At 42.1% G+C, this 18,412-nt stretch overlaps 1 protein-coding gene across 1 annotated transcript in view; it reads right to left on the bottom strand.

The window, feature by feature from the left end:
- Positions 1 to 229: 229 nt before the first annotated feature.
- The window catches only part of MEOX1 (mesenchyme homeobox 1), a 91,477-nt gene continuing 73,294 nt past the window's right edge, over positions 230 to 18,412 (bottom strand). The window contains exons 2-3 of the mRNA XM_069751860.1: positions 9,695 to 9,867; positions 230 to 931 (exon numbers count right to left, since the gene is read on the bottom strand). Coding sequence (XP_069607961.1) covers positions 809 to 931; positions 9,695 to 9,867 — 296 coding nt within the window. The 3' untranslated portion in view covers positions 230 to 808. The remainder of the gene's footprint in view (positions 932 to 9,694; positions 9,868 to 18,412) is intronic.

The following is an 18,412-nucleotide window of genomic DNA, read 5'->3' as shown; positions in this document are numbered from 1 at the left end:
CCAAATATTTCTGGCCCTAACTGTATTTACCAACTTTTTGGGTATCATGTATCACACTTACCGTGTTGTGTGAATTAGAAATAGGGGATAGGATATTGTGTAAAGCAATGAATACAAGAAGCTGTTTTTGAGATAGCCCAGCAGAGAACAGAGACCTTTCAGTGGAAAGGTCAGCAATAGATTTTTTTGTTACAATATTTACGGTATATAAAAAAATTCTTACTACTACTTTGCAAACAGCACATTTTATTAATAAAAAAAACTTGTAATAAAAGCTTGGCACAGTATTTTTGCAATTTAATACAGTTAAAAAACAATGTAAAAAACACAAACATTCAAATTTTGTAAAACAAAAAAGGAATTATTTTGGCATCTTATTCAGTTGAATACTTATAAAATCTGAGATGAATACTTTATACATGAAAAATATGATATGGGTTTTCGTGCACCTTCATCCTCAGGATAAAGGAACCTTGTGGAAAACTAGTAAACAAAATATTATTACAATACGAATTACAATATACCTTTTCCGTATAACAAAGATGTTCAAGATACCTTAATATCTTACAACTACAACGTGGGAAAATTATGAAAATTTGATAGTCAAAGAACTGATTAGTCTGATGCTGCATTATATGAGGTCCAATATCCTACCCATTATGTCCTTGAATGAGAAACATATAATAAATGTGTCTACAAAGGAAAAAATATACTAGCTAGTAACCAGTATGATCAATGTTGGAAGACTTGGAGTATTTTCTTGTAAAAATGTGAGATAGTAAAGTTCATGGAATATGTTGGAACCATGCTATTCAGAGCTGGGAGATGCTGTAGAGTCTAAATCATCTGCATCTTGATCATTAGGAGACACTGGTTGTCCACCTTTGACACGTTTCCACTTCATTCTTCGGTTTTGGAACCAAACTTTAACCTGCAAAAGCAAAATAAATATGTCAACATAGACACAATATTAGGCTATTTAAGACCATCTCCAACATTCAGGTGTCCTTGGGTGACAGGTAGTCATAGGCAGTGTCGTAGCATGGGTTTTCAGCACTGGTGGCAAGGCAAATGTTATGTGCCCTCTAACTCATGGACCAAAAGCACTAGAATATTTTCTACAAATAAGTATTGAAACGCTTATCGCTCAAGCACATGTATTGAATTTATGAAATACTGATGCTTTTTTTGCATACAATTTAAAAAATGTACATATTGTTAGAAAAAATTGATTAAACTTTCATTTTTCATTTCACTTCTTATGTGAGTATTTTATTACACTATCCCTAGCCCTGTCAATAACAAAAAACCTAACCTCAACACTAGCTATAACCGTAGCCCTAAACCTTACCCAAACCCTAGCCCTAAACCAAAATGTATTTATTTATTGTTTGTAGTACGCTATCATATACATTCAGTCTGTATGTATCTATATATATAATTGTCTAAGGGGTACTTCCGTCTGTCTGTCTGTCTGTAACGGAAATCCCGCGTTGCCGATCGCTGGGAATGAAAGCTGGTGGCTTCAGCGCGCACATCGGAACAGCTTCACTGGACGCCGGCGGGTGAGTATATAGCTATTTTTTATTATTTATTTTTTTTTAAAAGGGTATGGTGCCCACACTGCTATATACTACGTGGGCTGTGTCATATACTGCGTGGCTGCTATATACTACGTGGCAAGTGTTATATACAGCATGGGCTGTGTTATATACTGCATGGGCTGTGTCATATACTATGTGGGCTGTGTTATATACTGCTTGGGCTGTGCTATATATTACGTGGGCTGTGTTATATACTGCGTGGCTGCTATATACTACGTGGCAAGTGTTATGTTGTGGATTCTGTTTTTGGGCTCCCTCTGGTGGTTACAGATGGTACTGGGTGACTTGTGTTCTCTGCGGTCTCTGGTGTCCACCTGTTCTATCAGGATATTGGAGTTCCCTATTTAACCTGGCTTTCTTGTCATTTCCTCGCCGGCTATCAATGTAATCAGTGTGTCTTGTTACCTCTGCTTCCCGCTTCTGTATTCTTCAGAACAAGCTAAGTTTTTGATTTTCCTGTTCCACGTTTTGCTTAATTTTTGTCTTAGTCCAGCTTGCAGATATGTGATTCCTTTTTGCTGGTTGCTCTAGTGGGCTGATATTACTCCTCATGTTCCATGAGTTGGAACATGAGTTCAAGTAATTTCAGGATGGTTTTTTGTAGGGTTTTTCGCTGACCGCGCAGTTCACTTTTGTATCCTCTGCTATCTAGCTTTAGCGGGCCTCATTTTGCTGAATCTGTTTTCATAACTACGTATGTGCTTTCCTCTCATTTCACCGTCATTACATGTGGGGGGCTGCTATTTCTGTGGGGTGTTTCTCTGGAGGCAAGAGAGGTCTGTGTTTCTTCTAATAGGGAAAGTTAGTTCTTCGGCTGGCGCGAGACGTCTAGAATCATCGTAGGCACGTTCCCCGGCTACAGCTAGTTGTGTGTTGAGGTTCAGGATCGCGGTCAGCTCAGTTTCCATCACTCTAGAGCTTGTTTTGTTTTTTGTGCTTGTCCTTTTGTGATCCCCTGCCATTGGGATCATGACAGTATAGCCGGCCAAAAAGTGGTAATCGTATTGGCTGAAGTAGGAGGAAAAGTAGTCTGAGGAAGTTTTTTTTTTTTTTTTTTTTCCCTCAGAGTTTGCTGCATAGCCTTAATTGCAGCCTGGCTGCGTCTTACCTCCTCTTAATCCTTGAATGGCTCTGACCTCAGCTGTTTATCATGGACGTCCAGAGTTTGGCTTCCAGCCTGAATAATCTTGCTGCTAAGGTTCAAAATATACAAGATTTTGTTGTACATGCTCCTATGTCTGAACCTAGAATTCCTATCCCAGAGTTTTTTTCTGGAGATAGATCTAGTTTTCTGAATTTTAGGAACAATTGCAAGTTGTTTCTTTCTTTGAAATCTCGCTCTTCTGGAGAACCTGCTCAGCAAGTCAAGATTGTTATATCTTTCCTGCAGGGTGACCCTCAGAATTGGGCATTTGCATTGGCACCAGGGGATCCTGCGTTGCTCAATGTGGATGCGTTTTTTCTGGCATTGGGTTTGCTCTATGAGGAACCTAACCTAGAGATTCAGGCTGAAAAAGCTTTATTGGCTCTCTCTCAGGGGCAAGATGAAGCAGAAATATATTGTCAGAAATTTCGGAAATGGTCGGTGCTTACTCAGTGGAATGAGTGCGCCCTGGCTGCAAGATTCAGAGATGGCCTTTCTGAGGCCATTAAAGATGTCATGGTGGGGTTCCCTGCGCCTACAGGTCTGAATGAGTCTATGACTATGGCTATTCAGATTGATCGGCGTTTACGGGAGCGCAAACCTGTGCACCATTTGGCGGTGTCTTCTGAACAGGCACCTGAGACAATGCAATGTGATAGAATTCAGTCCAGAAGTGAACGGCAAAACTATAGGCGGAAAAATGGGTTGTGTTTTTATTGTGGTGATTCAGCTCATGTTATATCAGCATGCTCTAAACGCACAAAAAAGGTTGATAAGTCTGTTGCCATTAGTACTTTACAGTCTAAGTTCATTCTGTCTGTGACTCTGATTTGTTCATTATCAGCCATTTCCGTCGATGCCTATGTGGATTCAGGCGCTGCCCTGAGTCTTATGGATTGGTCATTTGCCAACCGCTGTGGGTTTAGTCTGGAGCCTCTGGAAGTCCCTATTCCTTTGAAAGGAATTGACTCTACACCTTTGGCTATGAATAAACCTCAGTACTGGACACAAGTGACCATGCGTATGACTCCCGTTCATCAGGAGGTGATTCGCTTCCTGGTACTGTATAATTTACATGATGTCTTAGTGCTTGGTCTGCCATGGTTACAAACTCATAACCCAGTCTTGGACTGGAAAACGATGTCTGTGTTAAGCTCGGGATGTCAGGGGGTTCATGATGATGCACCTCCGATTTCTATCGCTTCGTCTACTCCTTCTGAGGTTCCGGTATTTTTGTCTGATTATCGGGATGTTTTTGAGGAGCCTAAGCTCAATTCGCTTCCTCCTCACAGGGATTGCGATTGTGCTATAGATTTGATTCCTGGCAGTAAATTTCCTAAAGGTCGTTTGTTCAATCTGTCAGTGCCAGAGCATACTGCTATGCGGGATTATGTTAAGGAGTCCTTGGAAAAGGGACATATCCGTCCATCTTCGTCCCCTTTGGGAGCAGGTTTTTTTTTTGTGGCCAAAAAAGATGGTTCCTTGAGGCCTTGTATAGATTACCGTCTTTTGAATAAGATTACAGTTAAATATCAGTATCCTTTGCCATTGTTGACTGATTTGTTCGCTCGCATTAAGGGAGCTAAATGGTTCACTAAGATTGATCTTCGGGGTGCGTATAATCTTGTGCGGATAAAGCAGGGTGATGAGTGGAAAACCGCATTTAATATGCCTGAGGGCCATTTTGAGTATTTGGTGATGCCTTTTGGACTTTCTAATGCTCCTTCTGTCTTCCAGTCCTTTATGCACGATATTTTCCGTGAATATCTGGATAAATTTATGATTGTGTATTTGGATGATGTTTTGGTTTTTTCGGATGACTGGGAGTCCCATGTTCAGCAGGTCAGGAAGGTGTTTCAGCTCCTGCGGGCCAATTCTTTGTTTGTAAAAGGTTCAAAGTGTCTCTTTGGAGTCCAGAAGATTTCTTTTTTGGGGTATATTTTTTCCCCTTCTACTATTGAGATGGATCCCGTCAAGGTTCAGGCTATTTGTGACTGGACGCAGCCTACATCTCTTAAGAGTCTACAGAAGTTCTTGGGCTTTGCTAATTTTTATCGTCGTTTCATAACTAATTTTTCTAGTGTTGTTAAGCCTTTGACGGATTTGACTAAGAAGGGTGCTGATGTTGCTGATTGGTCTCCTGCGGCTGTGGAGGCCTTTCAGGAACTTAAGCGCCGGTTTTCTTCTGCTCCTGTGTTGCGTCAGCCAGATGTTTCGCTTCCTTTTCAGGTTGAGGTTGATGCTTCCGAGATTGGAGCGGGGGCGGTTTTGTCACAGAGAAGCTCCGATTGCTCAGTGATGAAGCCATGTGCGTTCTTTTCTAGAAAGTTTTCGCCCACTGAGCGGAATTATGATGTTGGTAATCGGGAGCTTTTGGCCATGAAGTGGGCATTTGAGGAGTGGCGTCATTGGCTTGAGGGTGCTAGACATCGTGTGGTGGTCTTGACTGATCACAAAAATCTGATTTACCTTGAGTCTGCCAAGCGTCTGAATCCTAGACAGGCTCATTGGTCACTGTTTTTCTCCCGTTTCGATTTTGTGGTTTCATGCCTGCCAGGTTCAAAGAATGTGAAGGCGGATGCTCTTTCTAGGAGTTTTGTGCCTGACTCCCCTGGAAATTCTGAGCCTACTGGTATCCTTAGGGATGGGGTGATTTTGTCGGCTGTCTCCCCAGACTTGCGACGTGCTTTGCAGGAGTTTCAGGCGGATAAACCTGATCGTTTTCCGCCTGAAAGACTGTTTGTTCCGGATAATTGGACCAGTAGAGTCATCTCCGAGGTCCATTCTTCTGCGTTGGCAGGTCATCCTGGAATATTTGGTACTAGAGACTTGGTGGCCAGGTCTTTTTGGTGGCCTTCCTTGTCGAGGGATGTGCGTTCTTTTGTGCAGTCTTGTGAAGTTTGCGCTCGGGCTAAGCCTTGCTGTTCTCGGGCCAGTGGATTGTTGTCACCTTTGCCTATTCCGAAGAGGCCTTGGACGCACATTTCCATGGACTTTATTTCGGATCTCCCTGTCTCTCAAAAAATGTCCGTCATCTGGGTTGTGTGTGACCGCTTTTGTAAGATGGTTCATCTGGTACCCTTGCCTAAGTTGCCTTCCTCCTCTGATTTGGTCCCTCTGTTTTTTCAGAACATGGTTCGTTTGCATGGGATTCCGGAGAACATCGTTTCTGACAGGGGATCCCAGTTTGTGTCTAGATTTTGGCGGACGTTCTGTGCTAAGATGGGCATTGATTTGTCCTTTTCGTCTGCATTCCATCCTCAGACGAATGGCCAGACGGAACGAACTAATCAGACCTTGGAAACTTATTTAAGGTGTTTTGTTTCTGCTGATCAAGATGACTGGGTTACCTTTTTGCCGCTTGCCGAATTTGTCACTTAATAATCGGGCTAGTTCTGCTACCTTGGTTTCTCCTTTCTCTTGTAATTCGGGGTTTCATCCTCGTTTTTCCTCTGGTCAGGTGGAGCCTTCTGATTGTCCTGGAGTGGACATGGTGGTGGATAGGTTGCATCAGATTTGGAGTCATGTGGTGGACAATTTGAAGTTGTCCCAGGAGAGGGCTCAGCAGTTTGCTAATCGCCATCGCCGCGTGGGTCCTCGACTTCGTGTTGGGGACTTGGTGTGGTTGTCTTCTCGTTTTGTTCCTATGAAGGTCTCTTCTCCTAAATTCAAGCCTCGGTTCATCGGTCCCTATAGGATCTTGGAAATTCTTAACCCTGTGTCGTTTCGTTTGGATCTCCCGGCATCGTTTGCTATTCATAATGTGTTCCATCGGTCGTTGTTGCGGAAGTATGAGGTACCTGTTGTTCCTTCGCTTGAGCCTCCTGCTCCGGTGCTGGTGGAGGGAGAATTGGAGTATGTTGTGGAGAAGATCTTGGATTCTCGTGTTTCCAGACGGAAACTCCAATATTTGGTCAAGTGGAAGGGTTATGGTCAGGAGGATAATTCTTGGGTGGTTGCCTCTGATGTTCATGCTGCTGATTTGGTCCGTGCATTTCATAGGGCTCATCCTGGTCGCCCTGGTGGTTCTCGTGAGGGTTCGGTGACCCCTCCTCAAGGGGGGGGTACTGTTGTGGATTCTGTTTTTAGGCTCCCTCTGGTGGTTACAGATGGTACTGGGTGACTTGTGTTCTCTGCGGTCTCTGGTGTCCACCTGTTCTATCAGGATATCGGAGTTTCCTATTTAACCTGGCTTTCTTGTCATTTCCTCGCCGGCTATCAATGTAATCAGTGTGTTTTGTTACCTCTGCTTCCCGCTTCTGTATTCTTCAGGACAAGCTAAGTTTTTGATTTTCCTGTTCCACGTTTTGCTTAATTTTTGTCTTAGTCCAGCTTGCAGATATGTGATTCCTTTTTGCTGGTTGCTCTAGTGGGCTGATATTACTCCTCATGTTCCATGAGTTGGAACATGAGTTCAAGTAATTTCAGGATGGTTTTTTGTAGGGTTTTTCGCTGACCGCGCAGTTCACTTTTGTATCCTCTGCTATCTAGCTTTAGCGGGCCTCATTTTGCTGAATCTGTTTTCATAACTACGTATGTGCTTTCCTCTCATTTCACCATCATTACATGTGGGGGGCTGCTATTTCTGTGGGGTGTTTCTCTGGAGGCAAGAGAGGTCTGTGTTTCTTCTAATAGGGAAAGTTAGTTCTTCGGCTGGCGCGAGACGTCTAGAATCATCGTAGGCACGTTCCCCGGCTACAGCTAGTTGTGTGTTGAGGTTCAGGATCGCGGTCAGCTCAGTTTCCATCACTCTAGAGCTTGTTTTGTTTTTTGTGCTTGTCCTTTTGTGATCCTCTGCCATTGGGATCATGACAGTGTTATATACGGCATGGGCTGTGTTATATACTGTGTGGGCTGTGTTATATACTATGTGGGCTGTGTTATATACTGCGTGGGCTGTGCTATATATTACGTGGGCTATGTTATATACTGCGTGGCTGCTATATACTATGTGGGCAGTGTTATATACTGCGTGGGCTGTGTTATATACTGAGTGGGCTGTGTTATATATTGCGTGGGCTGTGTTATATACTGCATGGCAACTGTTATATACTGCGTGGCCTGTATTATATACTGCATGGCCTGTGTTATATACTGCGTGTCCTGTGTTATATACTGCGTGGCCTGTGTTATATACTGCTTGGGCTGTGTTATATACTGTGTGGGCTGTGTTATATACTGCGTGGGCTGTTATATACTGCATGGGCTGTGCTATATATTACATGGGCTGTGTTATATACTATTTGGCTGCATTTTATACTGTGTGTCTGCTATATACTGCATGGCTCCTATATACTACGTGGCCTGTGCTATATACTATGTGGCTGCTATATGCATACATACAGTACATACATATTCTAGAATACCCGATGCGTTAGAATCGAGCCACCATCTAGTCTTTTATAAGTAGATAGTTACTGAAGCATAAGTAGGTATGCCCTACCAATGGCTACAGTATTAAATAGTACAAGGGTCTTTCAATGGACCAATAGCTTTCTGTCCATACATTGTATGGATAAAACATTTCACAAGGAATTTCTATGATGCTCATAATGGGATACCCCCCCCTCCATGATCTGCTTTTCCATGAGCACAGCATAAAAGAGATTAAACATGTAAACTAAGACCAAAAGCGTGGAAATTCAGCTATGACTATTATCCCACTGCCAGCTCCTGAAAGTTTGAAATAAATTAAGTGCTGTGAGGGCACTTACTCCCACCAGTACTATAATATTACAGTTCTGTACAGCAACAGGTTAAATAGGATCTAAAATAGGATTTAAATAATATTAATGAAGATATTTAAGCTTGAAAAGCTGATCAGTTACACTATTCATAGTAATGGATAATGATGTGAGCAAGAAACCAATCAGAGACAATGAGGTTTTGATATATTCAGTGCCGGAAACCTTTAGCTTAAAGAGAACCTGTTAGTTAGTCAGTGTAAGCCAGTTTTTGCTTTTATTTTATTTCCACTACTCCCGTTTATTCAGATTTGTCTTTTTTTTTTATTACGCAACACGGATTTCAGGGATATGGGCTTTTTATTTAGTGCTAAATGTCATGTTTTTTTTATAAGGGGGTGTGGTTCACAGGATTCTCTAGGGGCGTGACTTTATCCTGCTCTGCAATATCACCCTGGGAGCACCACCGTCCTTTATAAAGGCCATAAAATGTAGGACTAAATAAAAAGGTCCTTATCTCCAGAACCAGATAGTGGAATTTAAAGAAACAACTGTGACACTAGTCACTACTCACAGACAAATTTTTGATCAGATATCAAGGGAGCACATAGGAAACTAAAGTGGAAAGACAAAGAAGAAGTCAGGTCACGGTCGGAGGTCAGAAAACCAAGAAAATAGAGGATCAGAGCAAAGGGGCTAGGCAAATGAATGGTCAGAATGAGGTCCAAGGATAGGCAGCAACAGATGAATAAACAGAGAACAGAAATACAAGGCAACCCACTGCCCAGATGCTGTGTCTGGCAAAGATCTGGAACTGACCGCACAGCTATGTATCTGGGTAATCACCTGGAACAGGGAACAATTGTAACAAGCTCACCACCACCCATATTCAGATTAGACAGCAAAGCTGTCCATCAAAACATTAAGTAATCATGACAACAACAGCTTGAATACTCAGGGGAGCAGTAGGAATAAAATAAAAACATAAACTGGCCACTTTTGCCCTGGTGACAGGTCCTATTTAAAGGGTACCTATTGTTTAAAGTTCCGTATTTAGCATATTCCACAAAAATGTGCCCATAACCACAGCTAGAGGTCTAATCTGTACAGAGCTTTGTACAGCTCCTATTGACCTATAGTAAGTTTATTTGGAACCAATCAGAATGTATTGAAAGGTGATTTAAGTGTTTTAAGAGAGTGTTTAAACCGTTGCTATGGACAACAGTTTTACACCATCTAAAAAGATATCAGATAAGACTTACCTGTCTTTCAGTGAGGTCAAGGTTCACAGCTATCTCGTATCTTCGAAGCCGGGTCAGGTAGTTGTGATGAGCAAATTCAGCTTCTAGTTCCCTCAGTTGTTCTTTAGTAAAGGCCGTTCTCTCTTTTCTGGCTTTGCTGTTTGTTTCTGGTTTGGTGACAGTATCTCCATTTTCTGTGTAGGCGAAAACAGTAAGACATATAAGAAACTAATATACAGTAGACTGATTAGTTTACACTAATAAACCATTGCATTAATAAACCAATCTAAGGTCAAGGGGTCAAATATTTAAAGGGAAACTGTCATATTCCCAAAAGTTATTAACCTTTAGATATTGGGTTAGGGTATGTGTCCACGGGCCGTATTACATCCGGAATAGCTGCAGATTGAACGCTGCGTAGAGCCGCAGCGTACAACCCACAGCGTCCAGATGTTACAGCATAGTGGAGGGGATTTTATGATAACTCGCTCCACCCAAAGCGCCGGCCATCCTGAACATGGACACATACCCTCAATCTGCAAGTTAACAGTGTTCCAATGCAGTCTGACCACCTTACGAAAAGCCTGGAGTGGCTACAGTCACAGCTCACAACATTATGAGCAGCAGCTGTAAACATGCCCTCTCACTTTGATTGATAAATTTCTCTTACAGATGCAATGAAGAGCAATCCTGTCACAACGTTCACTTTCTCCTGGTAGCTGCACTTTCAGTAAAAACCTGTAAATTAACCTTCTATTGCAAGTTAATAGCATTTGAGAACATGATAGTTTCTTTTCAAATCTGCTGTTAGATGATAATGGGGGTCTGTCATTACAAAATATAGTATAATCTAGAGATATAACTTTGTAGGAGATATAGCCCCTAATAAAATAACATATTTAGTGTTCTAATTGCTACCTCTGTTCTGCAGAAAGAAAATGTAATCCAAAATGCTAATTAGACGATTGGGTGCACCCTTGTGTGGTCAAGAGGCTCAGTGCACCATTTCGACCACTGGTTTTGTATAATCTGGTAATTGCCAGCACTGCCTTGCCTGAATAGCAATGTGTGCAGAGAAAGCTCAGGAAAGCCAGTGAAATCAATCACCAGTGAGAGAGGTAGAGGCATGAAAACCAGAAGGGAGAATGGTGCCTGGAGCGTCTTGGCCACACTATAAAGTCAAAGTAATCACTGCACTCGTATAGTTTCAAGTTGCATATATCAAAAGTTTATTTGGCTTGGGTCAGTAGATAAATGCTTGGCGAATTTAACGTTTCGGCCAGCCCGTGGCCTTGCTCACAAAATCGCCTAATGGAAATCTGTTGTTTAAAGTAAGGATACCGTATGGCTGATGAGTCAGATAGGAGGACCCAAATGTGTAACCAAACTGATGTGGTATAAACGCTTGCCCGTGCACTACAGCTGTAATTCCAGCCGGAGGGTAAACAATTGCTATCGTATATATACACTCAGGAGTACAGATCAGGCTGTGTAGATCATGTGCCTTCTGGACTATCCCAGGATAAGCCGGGGAAGATAGTGCTGTCTCACATATGGAATCAGGGGCACAGATCAGGTGGTATAATCCCTGTATGGTTTGGTATGTCCCAGATGAAGTCAATGGTAATATCAATCTGTTCTCCTCGTTCCTGTGTGCAGAGCAAGCGTTGGTGGCCAGGTGGAGGGTGCCGACACAGACCTGTGTCAAGGCAGTGGGTAGGCTGCCTTGAAATGAATTGGTTATAGCATAGATTTCTATAAGTTGCCTTTCTTGAATGGCAGTACTGTGGCTCAGTGGTTAGCACTGCAGCCTTGCAGCACTGGAGTCCTGGGTTCAAACCCCACCAGTTTCCTCCCACATTCCAAAGACATACTGATAGGGATTCTAGATTGTGAGCCCCAATGGCGACAGTGCCAATAATGCCTGTAAAGCGCTGTGGAATTAATGGTGCTATATAAATGAGTAGGTGTTCCTGGGCACAAGCTCCAGTTACACCCTTCACCTGACCCCCATGGACAGTGTGAACCAAAGCAGACATCCTGTCTCCTCAACTATCAGAATTAGAGATAATAATAATAATAATAATTTTTATTTATATAGCGCCAACATATTCCGCAGCGCTTTACAAATTATAGAGGGGACTTGTACAGACAATAGACATTACAGCATAACAGAAATACAGTTCAAAACAGATACCAGGAGGAATGAGGGCCCTGCTCCTAAGCTTACAAACTATGAGGAAAAGGGGAGACACGAGAGGTGGATGGTAACAATTGCTTTAGTTATTCGGACCGGCCATAGTGTAAGGCTCGGGTGTTCATGTAAAGCTGCATGAACCAGTTAACTGCCTAAGTATGTAGCAGTACAGACACAGAGGGCTATTAACTGCATAAAGTGAATGAGAACATGATGCGAGGAACCTGATTGTTTTTATTTATTTTTTTTTTTTAAATAGGCAATAGGTTTTTTTTTTTTTTAAATAGGCCACACAGGGATCGTTAGGTTAATACATTGAGGCGGTAGGCCAGTCTGAAAAATTAGTTTTTAGGGTACGCTTAAAACTGTGGGGATTGGGGATTAATCGTATTAGCCTAGGTAGTGCATTCCAAAGAATCGGCGCAGCACGTGTAAAGTCTTGGAGACGGGAGTGGGAGGTTCTGATTATTGAGGATGCTAACCTGAGGTCATTAGCGGAGCGGAGGGCACGGGTAGGGTGGTAGACTGAGACCAGAGAGGAGATGTAGGGTAGTGCCGAGCCATGGAGTGCTTTGTGGATGAGGGTAGTCGTTTTGTACTGGATTCTGGAGTGGATGGGTAGCCAGTGTAATGACTGGCACAGGGTAGAGGCATCGGTGTAACGGTTGGTGAGGAATATGATCCTGGCAGCAGCATTCAGGACAGATTGGAGCGGGGAAAGTTTGGTAAGAGGGAGGCCGATTAGTAGAGAGTTACAATAGTCCAGACGAGAATGAATAAGTGAAACAGTAAGAGTTTTTGCAGAGTCGAAAGTAAGAAAAGGGCGAATTCTAGAAATGTTTTTGAGATGCAGGTAAGAAGAGCGAGCCAGTGATCGGATGTGGGGGGTGAATGAAAGGTCAGAATCAAGGATGACCCCAAGGCAGCGGGCATGTTGCTTTGGAGTAATGGTGGAACCTCACACGGAGATGGCAATGTCAGGCAAAGGTAGGTTAGTAGAGGGAGAGAACACGAGGAGTTCAGTTTTTGACAGGTTTAGTTTCAGATAGAGGGAGGACATGATGTTAGAGACAGCTGTAAGACAAATCCTGGTGTTTTCTAAAAAGGTCGGCGTGACAACAGGAGAAGAGGTGTATAATTGGGTGTCGTCAGCATAGAGATGGTACTGGAAACCAAATCTACTGATTGTTTGTCCAATAGGGGCACTATACAACGAGAAGAGGAGGGGGCCTAGGACTGATCCTTGAGGAACCCCAACAGTAAGGGGAAGGTGAGAAGAGGAGGAACCAGCAAAACATACAGTGAAGGATCGGTCAGAGAGATAGGAGGAGAACCAGGAGAGAACGGTGTCCTTGATGATGAGTGGATTGATCTACAAAAGATCTAAATCAAGTCAAATTTCCTGATGTTTGCAGTTTCTCGCAAATTTGAATACTTTGAGATTGGATTTGGATCTCTCCTCTCACCGGCGTATATTTTGCAAGCAATTACAGTATTGAGAATCACACAAATTTAAATTTCAAGAGATCCGTTCATCACAAGTCAGAACCAATCAAAATTCTCATTTCTCCTGCACAAGCAATTCATGAAGGGGACAAGTAAGACTGGAAACACAGTAGTGTATGGCATTGAATGCGAATGCATCGGATGTGATATGCTATTGACACTCAGCCCCAGCTCTGCTGGGAGCGTGATCATATGAGAGAGTCGCAGCATAGGTGTGGAAGAGACAGAAAAAGTAATTTCTCCATCTCCTCCCTGGCCTGTCTCGGTGTATATCGGTCTGCACTGGGATGACATCAGAGACATCAGAGTGCAGTACAATGTTTCACACACACCTATAGACTTGTATGGGCAAGAGTGAGCCAAGTCTCGCTGCCAGTCACAACGTGCTGTTATGGTTCTCTCAAGCAGGATCGACATGAGAAAATAATCACAGATCTGAGCTGCCCCATAGTATAACATTGGGCTGAGTGCTTTGTGATGATTTATTACATAGCACTCTGCCATGTTATAAGCTGGTGTGATCCCGACCTAACAAGTAAGTGCTTTTCTTACCCTAATCATTTTTTTTGCGGGTGCCCCTCTTTATATTATGCACCTTACTGAGTAGAATTGCAAGTTTATTAATGTAGGTTTATTTAAAAAAATACATGCAATGAAGTCAGGCACGTTTACTTCATTACTCTGATGCATGAAACGTAGAGCCGCCCCACATACAAATATGACATTGAAAGTTAGCAGATTTTGCAAATGTACTTAGACAGCCTCCCAGACGTTTGCCGTATGATATCATTACTACATTACTATCCTTGGAACTCCTTGACATACTGCAGCCATCCTAATGGAATATTTTCTCTCATCTGAAGTTTTTTCTTCGAAGACATTGTTTTAAGTGCAAGACTCTTTCCACTGTGTTTTCCTCATGCTCCACATGAAAAGACTCACACATTGGATCACAAATGAGGCAGCATCTGGATTCTGCACAGTAAAGCCTAGCAGAGATCACACCTCAAGCTGCTTCTTGCTGCTCGTAAACCCTGTGATAGTCATGCACCAGCAATGAAATTGCACCTTCTGTCGAGGTGGAAAGAAAAATATTACTTTGAAGTGTGCAAAAATGAAGATCAACAAAATGTTGTAGTCAGGCCAAAGTACAGTTCAGACTAATGGACGTTATGGCTAGCAATATACGGGAAAGTCACTTTCATAGTATGCGAACATTCAGTTTTTTTCTTTTTCTAATATCCTTTTCTTATAAAATTGCAGACATTAAAATGTATTTTTTAAGGTTTTTTTTTTCAAAATATTACTATGGCTCACTATTTCATTAAAAATTACTCAAATTTTCTAGGTTCAGAAAATAATATTTTAGGGGGTCTACCACTCAGGCTCTTAGGAATTCACCATAATACTGCATTATTCCAAGAATAGGACATAGGAAGGTGAACCAAGACATAAGACAACTTTTTGGTGGTCTTTGAATCCTTGTGTCAAGCTGCACACCTCAGAACCTAATATTCGACTGACATACAACCTCTGGTTACAAAAATCAGATATTCAAAAAAGAAAACTAATATACTTACCTCACCAATGACCTCTCTAGCCGCCATCTTATTATTTCCGCCTTTGCATACAGCATCTCCATCCTCTCACTATAGTCCAGAATTCCCAGCCATGTCCATACAGGAGCTCACTGTGCTTCATAAGGTCACGTCTTCATCGCAACCTTATGACATGCAGAAAGCTCCAGCTTGGATGCAGTCTTGGCCTATACAGAAGAGGTTAGAGATATGTCTTGATCTGATGACAAAAAGAAGGGGACCGGTCAGCGAACTGAGCATTGGTTAAAAAAAACCTGATACCTCTACGACTGCCCCAGTGTTTGCCATCCAGTCCTCTTATGTCCACCTTTGCATGTCACATTTCCAAGACTTCCATCTTTCCATGCCCATGACATTGCGACCTTTTGAAGCGCAGTAATCTCCAAGGCCTGTACGTGGCCTAAAATGAAGGAGACAGAGATATGATGTGCCCAAAGAAGACGAGAAGAGGACCAGATGGTGGTCGGCTAACAGCGGGGCAGCCGGAGCAGTCAGTGTTGAGATGTTAGTTGTTTTTTTTCTCCACCCTGTTCCAACTTCCATACATATCCAGGATACAAGCAAGATTACTAAACACATCAAGTATGGAAACTGGAGACCCTTTGGGATCTAATCATTTGGTCCTATTGGCTTTATGTTTTCCCATACCACCCACATCCTCAATCATCATATTAAAGCTACTACCATACACAGTTGTCAAAATTACTGATATTGTGAACAGTAATTTGAAGCAAGTTGAACATGAAATGATGTCTAAAAGGTTGTCTAAAGTTAAAGATGACATTACTTTTGTATTTTAGGTAAAAAAAAAAAAAAAATAAATATATATATATATATATATATATATATATATATACTTTATATTGTACTTTTTTGCATTTTAAAAATTACAAAAAGGAAAATGGGCCTATGCAAAAGTTTGGGCTCCCTTGGAGATTTGTGTGCTCAGATAACCTTGACCAAGGTTTCGGACCCTAATTAGTCTGTTAGGGTTATGGCTTCTTCACTATCTGCTTTAACAAAGGCCACGTGATGCATATTTCACAGTTTTATAAAAACCAAGCATCCTCTAACCTTGTGCCAAAAAACAGCAGCTATGGGTTCTTCTAAGCAGCTACCCAGGTCTCTGATAATGAAAATAGTGGCCCACAAATCAGGAAAAGGCTATAAGAAGATATCAAATCATTTTCAAGTTGCCCTTTCTTTAGTTCATAATGTATTTAGCAAAAGGGAAGTTAACAGGAACAGTGGATGTCAAGATAAGGTCTGGAAGACCAAGCAACATTTTAGTGAGAGCTGCTCATAGGATTGCTAGAGAGTAGGGTTGAGCGAAACGGGTCGTTCATTTTCAAAAGTCGCCGACTTTTGGCAAAGTCGGGTTTCATGAAACCCGATCCGACCCCTGTGCGGGGTCGGCCATGCGGTACGCGACTTTCGCGCCAAAGTCGCGTTTCAATGGCGCGAAAAGCGCCATTTCTCAGCCAATGAAGGTAAACGCAGAGTGTGGGCAGCGTGATGACATAGGTCCTGGTCCCCACCATCTTAGAGAAGGGCATTGCAGTGATTGGCTTGCTGTCTGCGGCGTCACAGGGGCTATAAAGGGGCGTTCCCGCCGACCGCCATGTTACTGCTGCTGATCTGAGCTTAGGGAGAGGTTGCTGCCGCTTTGTCAGAAGCAGGAATAGCGTTAGGCAGGGTCCATTAGCCACCAAACCGCTTGTGCTGTAGCGATTTCCACTGCCCAACACCACCTTCGGTGTGCAGGGACAGTAGAAGCTACATTTTTTTTTTTTCCCCTCAGCGCTGTAGCTCATTGGGCTGCCCTAGAAGGCTCCCTGATAGCTGCATTGCTGTTTGTATGCCACTGTGCAAACCAACTGCTTTTTTCAAAGCACAAATCCTCTTGTTCCTTCCTTTCTGCACAGCTATCTTTTTTGTTTGTCCACACTTTTTATTTAATTTGTACATCAGTCCACTCCTTATTGCTGCCTGCCATACCTGGCTGAGATTACTGCAGGGAGATAGTAATTGTTGGACACTCCCTGTTTTTTTTTTTTTTTTTGTGGGAGATTAAGATTGGCATTTCTGCTAGAGTGCCATCCCTGTGTGTGCCATCTCTCACTCAGTGGGCCATAGAAAGCCTATTTATTTTTTTGCTTGATTTGGGTTATAAAATCTACCTGAAAAAATCACTACATCAATCAGTGGGAGAAAAATATTGGCCTCAGGGCTTGTGTGCCACTCTTGACTCCTGTGTGTGCCATCTCTCAGTCAGTGGGCCATAGAAAGCCTATTTATTTTTTTGCTTGATTTGGGTTCTAAAATCTACCTGAAAAAATCACTACATCAATCAGTGGGAGAAAAATATTGGCCTCAGGGCTTGTGTGCCACTCCTGACTCCTGTGTGCATCATCACTCACTCAGTGGGCCATAGAAAGCCTATTTTTTTTTTTTTTTGCTTTATTTCGGTACTAAATTCTACCTGAAAAAATCAATAAATCAATCAGTGGGAGATTAATATTGGCCTTTGGGCTTGTGTGCCAGTCCTGTGCCATCTCTCTCACAAATAGTGGGCCATAGAAAGCCTATTTATTTATATTTTTTTGGTTTTATAAATTCTCCCTGAAAAAAAAAAGGGAGATTAATATTGGCCTTTGGGCTTGTGTGCCAGTCCTAAGCGTGCCATCTCTCTCTCTCTCAGATAGTGGGCCATAGAAAGCCTATTTATTATTTTTTTTATTGGGTTTATAAATTTTCCCTGGAAAAAAAAAAAAGTGGGAGATTAATATTGGCCTCTGGGCTTGTGTGCCAGTCCTGAGCGTGCCATCTCTCTCACAAATAGTGGGCCATAGAAAGCCTATTTATTTATTTTTTTTTTGTTTTATAAATTCTCCCTGAAAAAAAAAGGGAGATTAATATTGGCCTTTGGGCTTGTGTGCCAGTCCTAAGCGTGCCATCTCTCTCTTTCAAATAGTGGGCCATAGAAAGCCTATTTATTATTTTTTTTATTGGGTTTATAAATTTTCCCTGAAAAAAAAAAAAAGGGGGAGATTAATATTGGCCTCTGGGCTTGTGTGCCAGTCCTGAGCGTGCCATCTCTCTCACAAATAGTGGGCCATAGAAAGCCTATTTATTTTTTTGGTTGATTTGGGTTCTAAATTCTACCTGAAAAAATCAATAAATCAATCAGTGGGAGATAAATATTGGCCTCTGGGCTTGTGTGCCACTCCTGACTCCTGTGTGCGTCATCTCTCACTCAGTGGGCCATAGAAAGCCTATTTTTTGTTTTATTTGTTTTCTAAATTCTCCCTGAAAAAAATCATTTTATTTTATTTGGTTTCTAAATTCTTCCTGAAAAAATCATTTTATTCTATTATTTTTTTTTTTCTAAAGTCTCCCTGAAAAAAAAAAAAAAATCAAATCAGTGGGAGATTAATA

This window comes from Ranitomeya imitator, chromosome 2 (genome assembly GCF_032444005.1).
Source record: "Ranitomeya imitator isolate aRanImi1 chromosome 2, aRanImi1.pri, whole genome shotgun sequence".
Classification (NCBI taxonomy): Eukaryota; Metazoa; Chordata; class Amphibia; order Anura; family Dendrobatidae; genus Ranitomeya; species Ranitomeya imitator.
This window is presented reverse-complemented; position numbering and strand designations above follow the sequence as displayed.